Genomic DNA, 20,292 nt, shown 5'->3' on the forward strand with positions numbered 1-20,292 from the left:
ACAAGGGCATATGGGGGTCTGAATTTATAGGCGGAAGTGGTCCGTTAACTATATAGTGTTGGTTTTTATTGAAATTACGAAAATACCTACTCCGTACGATCCAATCGTTGTTGGCCAGCAAAGAGAGAGAGAGAGAGAAGAAGGGACATGCTCTTTGCGGGGGGTAATGGGACACCGCTTTGTATACGTGGCAGTCGAAAAAGGTCGGTGATTATGAAGAGTTGTCTTTGGACCGTCCGATCTCGCAGTGACTTGAGAGTCGTCGTCTTGACTACACGTATGTGGAACTTGCTCTTAAAAATTAGCGTGATCCAACTTTATTGGTTCGCGTTAATTAAGATTATGATGCCAATAAAAAGACAGTGCCTGCCGCAGAAAAAAAATAAATGAGAAGGAAAAAGAAAGCTACCAAATGCTTAGGGATTGTTTGAGATTGCGTTTGAAAGACTTAAAAGTACTTTTGACACTCAAAAAATTATTTTAAAGAAAAAATGCTAATTTAATAAAAAAAATTAGAAGCGCTTTTAATGGTTCAAAAAGTCTAAAAATAGTCAAAACGTACTTTTAGCACAAGCTTAAAAATAAAGTTTCTGTTCAAAAGTTATTTTCAAATTAAAAGCTTTATTTCTCAAACGCAATTCTAAACAGGCTCTTACCATGCACCACAAGCCTAAAAAAAATTTAAAAACAATAATTGTCTAAGAAAACTACAATTTTTGAAAGAAAAAAAAAAAGGTGGTTAAATGCCGATTTATTATATGTAGTTCATAATTAAATGATTATTATTGTCATTCTAAATATCGAAATGCAACTTTCGTTCAAGTTTTATTTATTTTTTTAACAGTATTTCACGTCAAATAAATCAGCAATTGACATGTGTCTCATATATATTATTAATATTATTTATAATTTAAAACATTAAAAAAAAAAAAAAAATTGGCATAAAGTGAGCTATTCCTTTGATAAACTTCAATTGAAACAATCTCCCAAATTAGCAAAATTTGTTAGTTAATGTCCCCTGAAAACAAAATTACCCTTAATAAAGAAAGAAAAATGCTTCATTTTTTTGTCCAGTTCTTCTCTCATCTTCCCACATTTTTAAAATTACAATCAGATGTATGGGCCCTAATTAAACCCTTTTGACCAAACCGCCAAAGACCGTTGGAGGGGGAGGGTGCTCGGTTGCCCCCTTTGAACCTAATGGAAAAGAGTTTCAAGGGGATCTTATAATGGTAGTGATCAAGGTTTTCTTAATGAAGTTTTTATGTGGTTGCACTGGTTGCCTACAAAGCTTAATCATCTCAAAATTTATGGAGAGCTGAGCAAGGAAAAGCATGAGATACCGACAGATGTTTATGCAATACATTATTTGAGGCTGAAGCCACAGATGTGTTATAAAGAGTGTGATTGAAGCTGCAGGGATGGATCTAACTTTCAATTTGGGAAGAGACCAAAGGCCAAAAAATTTTAAGAAATGACCAATTGGTAAAAAAATACCTTAATTTTTTTTTTTTTTTACCTTTTATATATATATATATTTGCCTTCAATTTTTTTTCTTGTAATTTAGGGGGGGACCAGGGCACTCCCAGTCCCCATAGATCCGTCTTTGATTGTAGCCTGTAGGTGGGATATGTTGGACCATCATCGATCCTTTTGCTAGTGACTTAAAGCTGCTCGCCAGAGGTGGTGGCAAGCGGCAAGTGTACGAGGCCATTGATGAGAAAATCGATGCAAGGCTAAGGAAGTGGAGAGGGAGAGCTAGAAATGCTGATTTGCTAGATGGGCATTGGAGAATTAGGGCTAATGACCCGACACGACCACATTATGAGGAATAATATATATATATATATATATATATATATATATATATATATATATATATATATATATATATTTCTTTTATGTTTTATTTTATTTTATTTTTTTAATTTATAGTAGCTCCAAAGTCATTTTTGTCTTTTCCTAATATATATATATATATATATATATATATATACGCTAGTGACCTCCGCTTCATGAAGTGTAATCTACTGCCAATTGAGCTATCCCTTGAAGACTCCTAACATGTATTTTGATCGTGTATTTTGTTTTTAGTTTAAAAAGATATTTAGATGTAATACACAAAAATTGTTTTTATGTTTCAAATAATATTTTGTATTTTAAATTATTTGTTAATATATTCACGTGAAGAACCAAAAAAAAAAAAAACAGAAAACAAAATGGTTGGTTTTTTAATCTTTTATAAAATTATTCCTTAAAGTATAAAATGCATCAAATTATCGGATTTAAAAAATAAAAAATAAATGCATCAAATTACCTTAAACCATTTTTGTTGCATTTCTTAACTTTAAGCAATAATACATAGGTTCATGGCCACATCATATCAAGTAAAATTACACGTGAATATCAAAATATGTCATTAACAAAAAACAAATTGTAACAAAAAAATTAAGGGTTTTGGATGGGGCATAGGCTGCATAGCCGTGTCACATAAACGATCAAGGTAAAAGAAAATTCCCACGCGTATGGGGGCTATTCCAATCCACGTTTTTTTGTGGAAGGAATTGTCTAAAAGTTTGATTGGAAATTATATATATATAATGTGTCAAATCAACATCAATCTTCTTAATTAAGCATCCTACTCATAAATGTATTGACATTTTAGGATTTGGATAAGTGCATTACATGAAGTATCGTACAAGGACAAAGATTTTCTTCATTTTAAGGTCAAAATTTAAAGCTTGTGTATCTTACCATATAATCCTCTAATATTTAAATGTTTTAAATGTCATGCTAATATTGACATCATTCATACCATTAGATATACAAACTTTAAATCCTAACCAAGAAAAAACGCGAACATATCATATATATCTTTGTATATAGTCTATTGCATAGAGATTATATTAATTTAAACCATTGATATACAGCGTTTTGTGCGTCAATCCATTTTGTTAGAACACCTGTAAGAGAGAAGGAAAATGTAAACACAAGAAGAGCATGTCGGTTGATGCCGACACGAGATAGGTCTAATGCTTAAGTCAGAATTTGTGAGTAGGAAAACAAAGGCAATAATCAAAAGTTTGAGCTGAGGGCCAAGGTCCCTTCATAGCAGGTTTGAGCTTATATTTTATAGTGCTTTTCAATATGACCGTTGAAGCATCTATTTCGGCTTCATTGATTTGTGGGAATAAGGCTTCAGTATCGTGATTCTGTTATCCCACAAAATCAGCAACGTTGGTGATGTCCTGAGATTATGTGTGATTCTGATTCCTAGCTGTTGAAGCTCATCCCCTATTGGTCATGTCAAAACGTCTGATTCTAATTCGTTGCTGTTGAAGCGGATCCCCTGTGGTCATGTCAGAACATAACACCTGTGTCCATAGACCATATCTTTTTCAAATACAGCAATTAAAAGATTAATGTGAACTCGTGTAAATCGTAATTGCCTTTTTTTAAAAAAATGCTTATTGGAACTTCCAAATGCACAAGACATAACAAATGTTGAATGAAGCCTTAAGATATAAATGGAAAAGCTGAATCGACTACAAGCGAGTACTTTACCTCGTACATTATAAAAGAATGGAGCCTGGGCAAAGCAGCAATAGCAGACATGAAGCCATCTCACTCCCCTTTCAGTGATTTAGCTCCTACATCTTGATGCGATGCAAAATTCAAAAAGGGAGTGGTTTCTCTCTATATAACCAAGAGAGAGCTTGTCAAAATCTCTGTCAACTGCCCAGAACGAGGTGCAATATACGCAACATATTTTTCTGCGATTCCACACACCAAGATGCATTCAGAATCATAGGGTTTAGGATGTAATTATTCAATAACCATAATCGAATGGCATAAGTACTACCAAGGAGTAAAAGTAGTAAAGAATTGTTATAGTCTACAGTTGACGGTATAAATGTTATGCCCAGAAATAACTTCCTTATAGACCAGAGTACTAAAAGATTACAAGTTTTTTACTTCTTTAATGCCAGATACACCAACAATAAGGAGACATCAAGACTTATCCGAGAAACGAAAACAATAGGGAACATCCACAAATAGTCTTGCTTCTAAAGGAACCAGCTACCCCTCAAAATCCACACCACCCAAGAAGAAGAGATTCTTTTAGCAATTAAGCTTCTCTAACTCACCAATACGATCACACTTCACCTTACCTAGAGTGCACAAATGTCTAAGCTCCACAACTTCTAAGGGTCACATCAGTTATATATTAAAATAAATCATTCTTGCAAAGTTTATGTAGTATAAAATCAAAGTCTCCTTCAAAGAAGAAATCTGCCTTGGAGAACGAATAAGAGGAGGATTTTACCTGCTGAGCTGTGAAGGGCACTCTCAGCAGCTTCTTGTTGAGCATCTTTCCTTGTCATAACCATTCCAACCTCTATATTCTCACCTGTGAATAAAACCTAAACCACGGGAACGAAGAAATGAGCTTAATAGAGTCGAAAGAAAACATTGTGGTTCCTTGGGCTTTCACAAACCTTTTTTTTTGGGGGGGGGGAAAAAAAAAAGGAGAGGGAGGACAGCAAAGAAAGAACATCAGTAGCAGCTTACTTCAAGGTAAACAATATATCAAAAAATATGATAATAAGTAGCTATAGAAGCTTTTAATATTATGAAGAAATGCAATGAAGACCAATGAATGTATAGACACAAGAGTGATTTAATTCAAGTTGAAGAAGCGAAAAGTGTAAAGGTAAGGCAAATAAAATGACCAGTATAAGAAGTAAATATAAATATAAACATGACAAGGTAATGAATTAAAGTGACAATCCTTTTATTATTTTAATTCTTCTGATTATTTCATGGAGGGGTTAAATGTATTAATAATATAAGAATGTCACTAGGATTATATGAATAATCAAAAATAAAATACTAGAGTACAATTACAATTGTTTAGTGGAATCAATTGTAATTAACACTAACTTATGACAAGTCATAGGATGGTAAGTGTCCTAGGCCTATTGGAGCTCTTTTTATTTTCCCTATGTCACTCTCAAAACTAATTGTTTGACCGAATTTACAAAAGCTTCTTAGGAACACCAATGGCTGTGTATTTCAAGGTGAGGCTAAGGTTTTTAATCCTACTTCTACAAGGAGACACATGCCTAGGAAGAGTAACTTCATGCCCAAAGGGATTCTTAAAGTCTTGCATGCCAAAGGTTTACAAGACCTTGCATATGTATGCAGCCTGAGATAAGCTTAACATCCTGTTAGTTTGTATGAAAGAAAGAATAGAAGAAGGAATAGGGGATGTTGTCAGTATTCTCTTACAGCCCATCTCCTCTCAAACGATATATATATATATATATATATATATATATATATATATATATATATATATATATATATATATATATTGAAACTTAGAATACAAAGACCAAAATACCCATATAACATATTAACCCTAATACACTTTCCTAACACTCCCCCTCAAGCTGAAGCATATATATCATATAAGTCCAGCTTGGAACAAATAAAGTCTAACTTCTTCCGACACAAGGGTTTTGTAAACATATCAGCTAGCTGATCTCCAGACTTCACGAATGGTATAGATATATCTTCGTTGAGTATCTTATCTCGAACAAAATGACAATCGACCTCAATATACTTGGTTCTTTCATGAAAGATAAAGTTAGACACAGTATGTATAGCAGCTTGATTATCACAAAATAACGGGATAGAAGTAGGAGCGGCGAATCCGATCTCCTGGAGGAAATGTTGTAGCCACGTCAATTCACTAGTAGTATTAGACATTGCCCTATATTCTGCCTTGGCACTGGACCGTGCCACCACCGTCTGTTTCTTGCTAGTCAATCTGCATCAGTAAACCTTTCTACCTAGAGGTGTCCATTCGGTCTATACAAGATCCCAAGGCCAGGAGCTCTTTTCAAATATCGAATAATATGAGTAACAGCTTCCCAATGTGAAACCCTAGGAGCCTTCAAGAACTGACTAACAACACTCACTGCATATGAGATGCCTGGCCTAGTAATAGTAAGTTAAGTCAACTTTCCAACTAAACGACAATACCTACCAGGATCTTCAAATAATTCCCCTTCATCTTTTACTAATTTCTTATTAGGATCCATTGCAATGTCAACAGGACGAGCACCCAGAAGACCTGTCTCTTCTAACAAATGAAGTACATATTTTCTTTGGGATAAATTGATACCTGTTCGGGATCTAGCAACTTCAATCCTCAAAAGATATCTTAGTTTTCCCAAATCTTTTGTGTGAAACTTCTGTTGTAAAAACAGTTTCAATCAAGCAATGCCTCCTGAATCATTAGCTATAATCACGATGTCATCCACATATACCACAAGAAGAATGTAGCCTACACTTTTATGTAAGTGAAATACTTAATGATCTGTCTGACATTGCTGAAGACCAAACTCTATAACCGCCGCTGAGAATTTCCCAAACCATGCCCGTGGAGATTGCTTTTTTAACTTACATACACAACCCTGATACTCCCCCTGAACAACAAACCCAGGGAGTTGCTCCATATAAACTTCCTCATGTAAATCCCCATGTAAAAATGCCTTTTTGACATCTAATTGAAATAAGGGCCAATCAAGATTAGCAGCCAAAGAAATAAGAATACGAACGGAAGAGATTTTGGCAACTGGAGAAAACATCTCATCATAATCAATACCATATGTCTGGGTATAACCCTTAGCAACCAAACGAGCTTTCAACCATTCAACTGAACCATCATGATTAAACTTAACCGTGTATACCCCATTTGCAACCAACAGTCTTCTTAGCGGGCAGTAATGGAACAAGTTCCCACCGTACCATTTTGATGCAAGGCCTTCATTTCCAATTTCATAGCTTGCCTCCAACCAAAGTCAGATAAGGCATCCTGCACTGTCTTTGGGGTGGAAATAGTAGAAAGATGGGAAATAAAGCAAGAATGGGATGGAGATAAAACTAGTGGATACAAATTGACTGATAGGATGTTTAGTAGTGCAAGAACGTGTACCTTTCCGTAGGGCAATGGGCAAGGAATCAGATGCAGGTGACAACGGATCCGAAGACGGGACGGATGATGGTGGAAGTGCAGAAGCTGATGGGAGTGGCCGACATGTATAAACCTGGAGAGGAGCAGAAGAGTGTGGAGGCAACACGACAGACTCAGAGAGATATGGAACAGGCAGCGAAACAGACGTGACATTGGGCTTAAGGGTGGACGCTTCGAAAGACGCATTAACAGGAAAATAGGAAAGAGACTCATCAAATGTGACATCGGCGCTAGTAAAGTAACGGCGAAGAACAAGACTATAAAACGATATCCCTTCTGAGTTGTGGAAAAACGAAGGAAAACACATTTAGTAGAGCGAGGATCAATTTTATCATAGTCAAGGCCCAAGTTATGAACATAGCAAACACACCCAAAAACCTTAAGTGGTAAGGCAAACGGGGGTGAAGAAGAGTATAAGAGCGAATGTGGAGAAGCACCATCTAAGACCGAGGAGGGCATCTGATTAATGAGATAACAAACAGTGAGAACAGCATCACTCCAAAAATGTTTGGGGACATGCATACGAAATAAAGAAAACGCACAACATCCAATAAATGACGATTCTTGCGTTCAGCCACACCATTTTGTTGTGGAGTGTGAGCACATGAGGTTTGATGGATAATGCCTTTATCAGACAAATAAGAGACAAAAAAACTAGATGTCTATTCTTTGGCATTATCAGAACGCAAAATACAAATTTTATGAGAAAATTGAGTCTTAATCATATTACGAAAAATTTGGAAGACAGAAAATAACTCTAAGCGATTTTTCAATAAAAATAACCAAGTCATAAAGGAAAAATCATCCACAAATGTCACAAAATAATGAAATTTATTGAACGCGATATTCATAATAAATAATGAAAGTAATAAATAATGAAATTTATTGGACGCACTATTACTTGTCAAAAGTAATAAATTCAAAATAGATAAGCAATTAATTATTCTTTATTGCGATTGTATATTTCAAAATAGAGATATTAATAGCATTTACCCAAAAGGTTATAGAAATCAAATTTCTGTAAAAAGAGTATCCATAGACGGATAAAATTACAACTATTGATTCAATATACAAATAAATTACTCTAACAGATAAAACTAAAATCTACATTCCTTCAAGGGTCAAGCACATCTTCCATTCTCTCAGTTATTTGATCTCTTGAAAACCCCTGTAATCACATTGCAAACATGATTAGTTTATCTGAATCCACACACCAACAACCAGTGGGATTCACTACAAAGCATTTTGCCACTAAAAGAAAGAACCATTACCTTGGCGTTTGAAATCCATATACTTAGGGCAGTTTCTTAACCAATGCCCTTCTACGCCACAATGGAAACACTTTCCTTTGGATTTAACTTTTACTATTTTGTTCCCTGCTCCATTCACTCCTATGGCAACTTGCTTGCCATCTCTTTTAAAACCCTTCTTCTTTTTCCGGCCTTTCGACTCAGAAGAAGCAACTTGAACCTTTTTGTAAGCCTTTTTATTCGCCTTTTTGTTCATGGAAACACTACGTTTGTATTGATTGAATGAATCTGACAGAGACTCGAGGATCTCATCCACTCGAGGTTGACAATCAATCTTGGCATCCAACACCTCCAGTTCTTTTAAGCATGCAATCATATCTTGACAATGATTGCGAACTGGAACTTCTTTAGTCATTCTAGTATCAATTAGACTCTTTGTCGTGTCCTGCCTAGCAGCGTTATTTTCTTCACCAAATTTCTGCTTCAGACTAACCAACATGTTTGAATCGAGTGAAAGGCCGTCCATGAGATTATCTGACAAAGATGTCAAGATGAAGGTTCTCGCCAACTCGTTGAAATGATTCCAACGATCAAATTGTTGTTTGTCCTCCTGAGTGGCATCCAAAGCTGGAAAACCTAGAGAAGGCTGAGACAACACAAGATTGTGCCTTTTAGTTGTCAGTATCTCATCAAAACTACGCTTCCACTGTGCGTAATTTGATCTAGTCAATATAGTAGTCTAATTCAAAAATGTGGCGAGAGGGTTAAAAGAAGACAATTTAAATATGCTATGTTTTCTTTTGGGTTTCACATTATATTTGTTGTGTTTCCAAAATGTATATGCCATGATTATGTTCATGTTTAATATTTCAGTCAAATGGGAACCTATCCAACAATATATGGTTATCCTAATCAAATTAGGAAACCACATTCCAATCATATTGGAATCTCACCTTGTCTTAGGTTTCCAATTAGGAGCCACATTCCACTCCCACTAAGAAAATCGACCCTAAATGATTTATGAGAAAACTTCAAAAAAAAAAAAAAAAAAAAAAAAAAACCCTTTAAAATTTCCCCAAAAAAATAGGGCAAGGTTTTTAAGGGTTAGGATTTTATAGAAAACCCTAATCCTAAACCTAGGTCACCACCACCCTCCTTGAAGGTACGACTACTCTAGGCCCTTGCCCTACGAGGAGGTGGAAGCTAGTTGAGTTGAGTCATGTAGTTTTTAATACAAAAACCAAGAAATAAAAATCCGTTTCTGTACATTATCATACGCATTTGATACATTTCTACTAACATAACTAATATATTTTTCATGTTGATGAGTCCTCAAAGAGTCCAATAAAATCCAACTCAAAATAGTAAGACCAACAAATCAACCACTACGAGCAACAACTTGGGAGAAAACACATGGCAGAAAAAGCATTTCTGTAATTTAACCAACTGATGGTGATAGTTGAACCATTCTTTCATAACTCACAAAAAGAAATATATACTTTCTATCGCACAATACAAAATGATATCATGGATGGATGTTCAGACAGGAGTAAAGATTCAAAATAACTTTTAACAAGGAAACACAGTTACACTGACCTGAACAGAAAATTGCAAATCTTTACTGGTGCTTACAACAGACCTGAATTCAACCTGCAGGATAGGACATAATATGGTGAACAGCCCAACAACGAAAAGGGAGGACCAAAAATAGAGCAATATATCCCTAGTCAACCCAGAATGTATCTCTACCTTGGAGATGCATCTACGTGCAACCTCTCTGCTATTGGACACCTGATTTTCAGATACACCAACCTCTGCAAGAAACTTCAATCAGCTAATAGATATATAGATACTAGATAGGCATTGCTCATCATAAACGGCACATCATTCATAAAAAGAACACATCATCAAACTTTTTATTCAAGCTCATCATTGACAGCAAAGGCAAAAAGGATAGTAAAACATCAATTTCACTTTCCCATCCCTCTGATTTCAATGCAGGAATCAAAGCTATAAAAAATTTAAAAAATAAATTAAAAGATAGAAAGTTTAAATACGTTGATATTGCAATACAGAAGCAAGAAAGTGAGGTTTTAGCATTAAAGCCGAGGAACTAATAAACAGATGCAAAGAGGAGAAACTGACAAATTATCCATGGATAAGCTTATTCTCAACAAATTATGCATGTAACACAAGTTCCCAAATAAGAAAACACATGGAAATGTAGAAAGTTATTCCAAGTTGTTTAAGAGGGCAATTAGTGTTGGTACTTCAAGATTTTTTTCATAGTCAAAAAGAAAGATTTGTGGTGGGTAGTAAGTACAAAATAAATTGATACATGATGAGGGAGTATCTATGTGAGTTTCATACATGGAAACCCAAAAGGGTGCCTTGCTTGATAGACTAACTCAATAGTCTTTAAAAAACCTATGATTTTTTAATTTTAGTTGTAAAGATACATGAATTCATGATTTTGCAAGTTCCCATACCTGATAGCTGACTTGCAAGTGGAAGATTTTGATTTTGCAAACCATAAACAGCACATGCCTGCGTATCAGCAAAAAGAAAAATTTACTGAGCCACCTGTAAAAATGATTGTCCAAACCAGAAAGTAATATCGTAAGCTCATAGAACATTCACAACAAACCTCTTCAACCTTCACTTGGGATGTTTGTGAGAATAAACCAGTAGGAGTAGATCCTGGTGTGCTACGAGGAACTGGATTTAGATGGGCACGCTGTTTATCAGGTTTTAATGGTTCAGCATCTTGAACAAATCCCAAAGGTTGATTATTTGAATGTCCTCTACTGATATCATCTTCCACCAACCAGCCTCCATGTGGCTGCATCACTGATGCTGATTGTGTATGTAATCTTGACAAAATAGGAGGTTCACCTGAGCTTTGATTCCTTATATCTGGACCACGCTTTGTTGTAAGGAGTCCTCTCTTCATATCAAAATCACGATCAGATGAGATTGCATCTTGTCTAACGGGAGCTCCAAGTAAACCAGGCTCTACAATATAATTGGAGACATAATATGGGAAGACATTGAGCATATATCTTTCATAATGGAAATCAAACTGTCCAAAGGATAAATATATTGAGAGAAATAAGGCAAATACTCTGAGAAGGCATCAATGGTCTTGTAAATGCGTGGCCGATGACATTTGGTAAGATTGAAAGAGGAGGTTGAGAGGTTTCATATCTTAACTCAGGACGACTTGTCAATGAAGGAGTAGCCAAGTCGTTGATATACTTCTCATCCTAGAGAGAGAGAGAGAGAGAAAAAAAAAAAAAAAAAAAGCAATTAAAAATGTAAATAAATAATCAAAGTCCCATTATGCTACATGCACATAAGGAGCAGAAATGGAGAAAATTTTGTCATAAGAATAACATTTGCCAATCGAAACCAATTCATTATGTTGACTCATAATGCTAAAATCACTTAGCATTCACTAATAAAGCCACATCCACTAATATATTAAAAACCTACCGTTAGGTTTAACCTTCGTTCAACTTCGACACCATTCATCCCTTCACTAATGGGAGCATTATTACCATTTGGTAGAAATCCAGCATCCTGAAATTCAGAAACTATTTATAATAAGAAATTTTTTTTAAAAAAAAAAAATTAAATTAAATTTGGTAACAGCTGACGAAAAAAAAATATAAGTCTCATCAATGGCTTGAGAATCAGATCAGTTCAAATACCTCTGGCATCATGTAGTCGCTCACATCAGGAGCAGGAGGTAAATTTACCACCTCATCTTCATAAAATACTTCCGAGATTCTTTGTAATAAATTCATATCGAACTCTCTGGATGCAGGCATTACATATTTAAATTGCAACTATAAGTAAATTCTAAAAAATGAATGGTTAAATGGTTTGATTAAAAAAAAGGGCTCTTACTTGAAAAAGTAACTTCTGACATTGCATGCGACGTTTCTTGCTACACGAAGGACTGGAACAGCATGAGCTGCCTATTAAACAAATAAATCAACAACAAAAAGTCACTAGCATTTTAAAAGAAAGGAAATTAAAAGAACTTTTCTCAACAAATATAGAAAAGGAAAAATAAAGTACCTCTGCCTGAGGAGCATAATAAGGAGTGAATGCAGGAACTACATGAACTCGAGGTTGGTCCTTATCTTCCCAAACCATTGAACGGTCATCAATTACCATTGCCATCTTTGGATGACACATGCCATCCCGGAAGACATTTAGCAACGATTTCCTGGAGCCTGTCAGGTCAAGAACCAAGAAAAGGATTTACAAATTGATTTACGTTTAGGAGAAATACTTCTTTGCATTCTGAATTAGCAAGCTACATCCACCATTAGTGTTTTTTTTTCCTTTTTAATTAAAGGTGGATGGAGCATGCCAATTCAACAGAGATGTACGCAAGATGAATGCCAAAATGTAAAGAAGCATTTGTAAGAGAAGAACCTACAAGCATGAAAAAAGGTTGAATTATTCTCATAATACTTGCCTGATTTGACACATATAACGCGGTCCAGGAGTTTATTTGAACCTATAAGTTGTGCCTCCGGGTCAAGAAGCCTCCACATTTCTAAGGCATAATCTCTTTCTGCCATAGTGCACACATAAACTTCAAACCGTTTCCTACCTTTTACAGTTAAATAGCTTCTCAAATCCTCCCACGCGGGTCGCAACCTCACAAGCACACTGGTATCACGATTCTACACAAAGGAAACAGCCAGTCCTTAGGAAAAAAAGGAACAGTTATTCATCCCCAAAAAAAAAAAACATGAACAGCCTATCATTTCAGAAGCCAAACTAGATACCCCGCACATAGATTGCTGGACAGGGACTGCATAAATGTAGCTAAAATCCCTAAATGTGTTACCATAGGATGCTTCTACTGTCGAAACTCCTATCAGGAAGCAAAAACCATGTAATACATACTCAGGTTTCCTAGCTGATTGTAGTGCATCAGCATATCATCATTTACAGCAAAAGCTACTCATTTTTCTTCGGACACATCTTATTACAAATATCAATCAATCGGTAAATATGGGTGACGTGTGTGTAAGCGTGTGAGCACGCACATGTTGTACAAATACTGAGCCATTTAACTCCTCAGCTACCCTAGTCTATGAAGCATATGGATCTAGTATAGCAATCTAGAAAGTTCCCCTTTTGTATCCATTATCGATCATTTAACTAAAGGTAAGAACTCATCCAAATCCATTACTAGCTGCTCCATCCGTTAAAGTATTCCTTGAAAATAAGCTGGTATGAAACCCAAAGGGTGCATCTAATAGAGATGATACAGAAACAAACAATCTCACCTCAGGATTGATACGAGTAAGGACAATATTCTTTTCTTGCAACCGTATTACAGGCCGAACAACTCGTTCATGGTTATCAGATAGCCGCAGAACCTCCTCCAATTGCACCTTATATACCTTCCCATCACTATCCACCACATAATCGTTCTCCCTGTACTGCTTCAACAGCATTCGATCATCAATGTACCGCTTCATCTCGGCAATCATTTCCAACACGCGCACCTGATCAGTCTGGCGTGCAACCGAGCTTCGAAGCGCCTCAATTCTGTCCTCAAACGACTTCATTGTGTTCGCAACGATGAGCGTTTCATCAAGATCGAACACGATCGCCAGACAACACAGATTCAGCATCCCCAAGCTCGCATTGTACAGACCTGCAGGAACCGAATAGCACCAAAAGCACGGAAACTTGTTCTGCTTACTTGGCATTGCCACCAAATGAATTTCTTCGTCCCCAATCAATACCACGGCCGTCTATATAACCAAATCAAACAATTTTTTTCATTTATAATTAAGAAAAGTACGAGAATGATAAAAATCGACTTATTTTATTTCCAATTCTTACAATTTTTTTAGATGTTTAGTCAATTAAATAACAATACAAGACTCCTTTGCTTTACAGAATAGACACTTGAAATAGAATGAAATTGTCAATTTTTTGTTTGGATTCCCATGGGAATCACTGATTCCTTACAAACAATAAATAAATAAGAGGAATAGCTACTCCTCATAAAAATGACATCATTTTTTTAAAAAAAAAACCATTTTTTTCTCTCAAACTTAAAAATAAAATAAAAGCAATAAAAAACAAAAAATCATATGGGTGGCCGGCCACCCACAGAAGGCCCAGAGGGCCTTGCCGGTCCTCTGGAGTGAGGCGGCCACCCAAGGCACCCCCAATGAGATTCTAGGCCACCCCAATCCACATCGTAGCAGCCACCCCCAATGGCCCTTGGGGTGGCCACGACCACTCCTGGATGGGCCGTGGGGGTGGTTGCGACCACCCTCAAAGGGCCACGGTGAGGTCCTCTGGGGTGGCGCGGTCACCCCCAGTGCATGCTGTGGGTGGCCAGCCACTCATTGGGGTGGTCACCACAAGCCCAATTTTTTTTTTCTTTTTTGAGTTTTAGAAAAATTAAAAATCAAATGGGTTTTTTAATCATTTTAGTTCATTATGAAATATGTGTTGTTATTAAACTAAGTAATTGAAGTAATTATTCCATTCCAACTAGGGGTGGGCAAAAACCCGCCCCGATCTACCCCGTGAATTTTAAGTGTTTTTTGCGGGTGCGGTTTAGATTTCTTTCAACTCGTGCAGGGCGGATCAGGTTGCGGGTATAGAAATTTTTTTTTTCCTGCGGTACCTGCCCCGCCCCACCCCGCATAGGTATAAAAAGAAAAAACCCTAACCCTAATCATTTTAGCCACTCTCTCTGTATTCTACGTCATTTCTCCTCTCTCTCTCTCTCATCTGCTCTCTCCCTCTCTTGCTCTCTCTCTCATCTCTCTTGCTCTCTTTGTTTTGTTCTCTGATATGGCCACCTCGGCAGCCCCCATCAATGGCATCGCAATGTTAGCGTTCCAGTCCGTCCTGCAGCGAGTCCAATGAGCCACCGACAAGTCCAACTAGGTCTGAGTGGTGGCCGTGAGCAAGAACAAACCGGTTTCTCTTGTCCGCTAAGTCTACGACGCCTGTCATCGCTATTTCGGCGAAAACTACGTTCAAGAGCTCATCGAGAAAGCTCCATAGGTTCTCTCTTTCATTTTCCTTTTACGAGGAAGCGAAGGAAAAGAACTCAACCCGCAATACCCACCCCGGTCCACCTCGCACTACCCGAACCTGCTTCAGTTTGCCCAGGTAGCGGGTTGAAATTTCCAAACCCGCAAGGTGCAAGGTAGGTCGGGAAAAATGCCGATATCCGTCCCGCCTCGACACGAGATTCCGTAAACCAAAAGGCCTACAATCTTCTTGTTTTTTCAATTGTTAGCTATATTCTCGGCGACAAAAATAAAAAATAATTTAGGTCTTAAAATTTAAAACGAAGCGGATTCAGTGGTGACCTTATTTTTGTCGAAGCACTCGGCATGGAGATTGATCAGATGCGACTGTTCGACGGGCGAGGACGACTCGAGTTTGCATTGAACCGAAAACGAAGAAATCGTTTGGAGAATCGAGAGCGGAGGGCATCGTTTACTCCTTGGCGACACGCTGTGGATGCGAATCTCGTTGTTTGGGAACTGGAAATTCTGGTCCGAGACCCGGATAGCGTCCACCTCTCCCAAACGCAAGTCCCCGTGATAGACCACGGATTTAAACCCTAAGCGACTCATTTAAATCAAATTTGATTCGGCGCCAAACAAGAAAAAAATAGTAGAACTGTAGAAGAAAGCGTTATCGTCTCTATTTCGCTTCTTTTCTCACAAAAAAAATAGTAGAACTGTAGAAGAAAGCGTTATCGTCTCTATTTCGCTTCTTTTCTCACGAAAAAATAGTAGAACTGTAGAAGAAAGCGTTATCGTCTTTATTTCACTTAGTTTCTCAGAGCTCTGCACTCTCTATTGCACTGTTCACGGTTTCAAAAAAAAGGCATGGGTTTTGAATTTATAGGCGGAGGGAGTCGGTTAACTATGTGTTGCTTTTTAATGAAATTACCAAAATACCAATCCTATCGTTGTACGCAACTTGGCGAGCAAGGGAAAGGAGTTGCTCTTTTTCCGGGGTAGTGGGACACCGCTTTGTATACGTGGCAGCCGAAAACGTCGGTTCTTTTGAAGAGTCGCCTTTGGACCGTGGATCTCTCGAGTAGAGTCGTTTTTTTGACTGACGAAGCATGACATTAATGCTGGTTTTTATTATTTTATTATTTTTTTTTCCTTTTCTATTAAGAATTGGATTTTCCTCTTCTAAATATGATTTGTCTAGCTTTCATTGTCCATGTTGAATTAGGAGTGTATCTTTGTCACATTGTTTTGTAGTGCTACATAATCCGATTGGTTGACCGATTAAAGGCGTAATTAATCATCTGAACTCGTGAGCGTAGAATTTCTCGAATTATTTTACCAACAAACTCATATTATCCAACCATCTTCTCCAACATTGGTTGCATGGTAACGTAACACTAGGTGGCACTGCTTGGTTGGGCATGTTTTGGTTAGTCTATCTTACCATTGATCATGTCTCAGCTTGAGTAAGTCTTCGAAGGCCCATTGTTATTTGCATAAGCTTCTTAGACCTTAGTAGAATTTAACCACCAATAAGTTTTTGCTCCAAGTTATTGTTAATGTTTGCTAACCAACTCTATTTTTGTTTATTTTTTCAGTTTGAATATTTTAACTTATTAGATATGTTAAACAAATAACTAAAAACACACAATGTTGTTCAAAATACAATATTGTTTATAAAATAATGTTCACATATTCTTTTTATTCGAATATTTTGATAAAACTTGTGCTAAACTTTTGTAGGAGCATGAGTTACCTGATTATTTAAAAAATTAAGAAGCAAAAAAAGAAACAAACAAACAAACAAAAAAGAAGAAAGAGACAAATTAATTAACTAACTATGCAGTCACCTTTAACAAAAGAGAAGAGAAGCCACACAACCACCACAATAGGCCAAGGCGGCCACTCCAATAAGATTGAAATGATTTCAGGGCTACACTAACTAAGATAAAGGTGGTTACACAATCAACCATCTCCTTCATTGAGGGTGGCTACACGATCTCTCTCGCTCTCTCATATTTATGTCACGTCAAAATACAATTTTCAAAAAAGAAAAAGTTACGAAAATGCATTAACAAACATAGATAATGTGTGTTTTAACAACATTTAGTGCTAAAAAAAATGTTATTCTTTACATTCATTTCATATTGGCGGACGACGTTATATGAACTAATATAAAATATGTGTTAAAGTAGCATTTATCTTATTTCTATGCAACAATTTTTGTAAAATACTATTAGTGAAACACAAACCACTAATTGCAAAAAACAACAATATTTGTTATTTAATTCAATCTATGTGTGTTTTAAAAAATGATCTATCATGCTTGTTGTTACCATATAATACACACTTCAACGAGATTAATTGGCAATAATCACGTCGACAATTGTCCATTCGATAATTGGGAATATACCAACCCCTTAACTGAGTGAGAAGGATCATTTCCATTTCAAATTAAATGGTAAAAAGTTATCTATTATTTCATAGGAGTAAAATTGTCTTAAAAAAAAAAAAAAAAAAAAAAGAAAAAAAAAAGAGAATTTTAACTCTCTATTTTATTTAAAATTGAGAGGATCCGATTCCTGAACTAAGATGCGGCATTTGCTAAGCCAAATTCTTTTTCTACTCAAAAAGTCACCATTTTCTTCACATTCAAAAAAAAAAATTTCATTTCACTTTTATGCCATATAAATCTATTAATTTTTTATTTTTCCTCTAAAAATATTTGTCAAACAGGCCTTATGTCTGCCTAAAGCCCACACAACAATTCCCGTGGACCTCGTAGCACGGCGTTGATATCATCGTAGCCACGCGATTTCTTTAAATGACAATGAAACAACGAGACCCGTGAGATTCGCCGAGACCTCTGGGCCGAGCGATTGGCTTGGGTCGAAGAGAGAACCACAAACCATGTCATCGTTCTCCGGGTCGACCCGACCGTTCGACGACGACGGTTACGTCGGCTACGATCCTCGCCTCCCGTCTCAGCGATTCGGCTCCTTCTCGAATTTCGAAGCTAAGTCAGTGAAGGACTCGGCCGCCGGCGACTCGTCCCCGATCTTCTCCTCCAGCCAGTCGTACAGCGCCGGAAACGATGTATTCTCCTCGCAGCCGGTTCCCGATACCCCTTCGCCCCCGTCTGTCTACTCCGCCACCGGAGGATTCTCGGAATTCTCGCCGGGGCCGAACGGCGAGGGCTTCGATGGAGGTTTTGACTCGTCGGACGGCTCGATCCTGCTTCCGCCGGAGGAGATGGAGCCGGAGGAGGGCTTTGCTCTGAGAGAGTGGCGTAGGTGACTCGACCATACCATTTCTCTATAATCATTAGGTTTTTATGACATAAGAATTTGAATCTGATTTTTTTTTTTTGTTGTTTGGTTTAAATTTATTAGCTCAATTTTCACTTTAATTTTCCAAGTTCAATCAAAAAGCTAGACACAGAGATATGCGGCGATGTAGTTGGTTGGGTTGTGATGAGTAATCGGTGAAATTTGTGGATGAATTCGCAGACTGAACGCGATTCGATTGGAAGAGAAGGAGAAGCAAGAGAAAGAGATGTTGAAGGAGATAATCGAGGAAGCGGAGGAGTACAAAATTGAGTTCTATAGGAAACGCAAGGTTACTATTGAGAACGATAAAGCTGCTAACAGGGAGAAGGAGAAGGTGAGTGGCCAGAATCCAATTCTTAAAATCCGAACTATTATTTTTTTGAATTAAATTATTAAATTTATGAAAAAATTATACTTTTACCCTGAAAGTTTAAGACGATTTTTAATTTGACCTCTAATATTTTAATTTTTGTAATGTACTTCCAAAACTTGCAAATGTTTTTTAATTTGACCAATGTTATTTTAAAATTCTCATATTGTCTCAATTTTATTTATTTATTTTTTTAAAAAAAATAATTTGGAGTACAAAAATAACCGGATCGTCAAAGGAGTGATTATGGTCACCCCGATTTTTTTTTTTAAAAAAAAAAAGAGCAATATGAGAATTTTGAAATAACATTGGTCGAATTGAAGAAAATTTTCAAGTTTGAGAGTAGATTACAAAAATTGAAATAATAAAAATCAAATTAAAAATCGTTCCAAATTTTAGGAATAAAGTGTGATTTTCCCTAAATTCTTCATTTCTTACATAAAATTATTTAAATTTTGCTGCCTCAGTATTTAACTTACAAATAACGTTGTCTACTTTGGAATTTGGATGTATCATGTCAGCTATTTTTAGCAAATCGGGAGAAGTTCCATGCCGAAGCTGAGAAGAATTACTGGAAGGCAATTGGAGAACTTATCCCGCATGAGGTGCCGACTATGGAGAAAAAGGGGAAGAAGGGAAAAGAGAAGAAGCCTGCAATTGTTGTGATCCAGGGGCCCAAGCCTGGGAAGCCAACTGATCTCTCAAGGATGCGTCAGATACTTCTGAAGCTCAAGCACAATCCTCCTCCCCATATGAAGCCCAAGCCACCACCACCATCATCATCAGAAACTAAAAAGGACGCTAAAACCACTCCTCCCGCCGCTGGTGGTGCTAGTGCTGTTCCTCCTAAGGCTGCAGCTGCGGCATCTCCCGAGGCGTTAGCTGCCGTTTGAGATTGAAGCAAGTGTTTACAGAAGAATTTGTATGATACTAAACAGTGATGATAATGTAGTAGTGGCTGTGACTCAGATATGCTAGAGCTTGTATGATATGTGGAAGTGAGTCTGTATGTGTGCATGGTAGTTATGTGTCTAGCCAATGTAGAAAGGTTTTCATTGTTGTCTACTTGCTGCACGCTTTGCCTAAGCCCCTATCCCTGATAATATGACTAAATTTCCATTAATTTTGATGTTCAAATGGCCAACGATTCAAACAAAAAATTGCTAAGAATTTGGATCCTTGATAATACGGCAGTTGATAGTTCTGTCATCCTACAAATCGTGACACTTATATATATTTATTAAGAAAAGAAAAGATAAA

General features: G+C 36.8%; 2 protein-coding genes across 2 annotated transcripts; one reads left to right on the top strand and one right to left on the bottom strand.

Annotated features, from left to right (window-relative positions):
- Positions 1-8,127: 8,127 nt before the first annotated feature.
- LOC132161777 (RNA polymerase II C-terminal domain phosphatase-like 2) lies at positions 8,128-15,942 on the bottom strand. Its single transcript, XM_059571960.2, has 14 exons — positions 15,673-15,942; positions 13,612-14,085; positions 12,789-12,999; positions 12,383-12,540; positions 12,209-12,279; positions 12,010-12,115; positions 11,792-11,878; positions 11,421-11,562; positions 10,944-11,311; positions 10,786-10,843; positions 10,046-10,110; positions 9,893-9,946; positions 8,318-8,942; positions 8,128-8,214 (listed from the first exon to the last, which is right to left on the bottom strand). The coding sequence occupies exons 1-14, from the start codon at positions 15,940-15,942 to the stop codon at positions 8,189-8,191; spliced, it is 2,715 nt and encodes a 904-aa protein (XP_059427943.2). The 3' UTR covers positions 8,128-8,188.
- A 2,217-nt stretch (positions 15,943-18,159) lies between these two features.
- LOC132192358 (clathrin light chain 3) lies at positions 18,160-20,097 on the top strand. The gene is made up of 3 exons (XM_088510989.1): positions 18,160-18,626; positions 18,843-18,996; positions 19,554-20,097. The coding sequence occupies exons 1-3, from the start codon at positions 18,244-18,246 to the stop codon at positions 19,923-19,925; spliced, it is 909 nt and encodes a 302-aa protein (XP_088367115.1). The 5' UTR covers positions 18,160-18,243; the 3' UTR covers positions 19,926-20,097.
- Positions 20,098-20,292: the final 195 nt, after the last annotated feature.

Source organism: Corylus avellana, chromosome 10, assembly GCF_965113065.1.
Source record: "Corylus avellana chromosome 10, dhCorAvel1.hap1.2, whole genome shotgun sequence".
Classification (NCBI taxonomy): domain Eukaryota; kingdom Viridiplantae; phylum Streptophyta; class Magnoliopsida; order Fagales; family Betulaceae; genus Corylus; species Corylus avellana.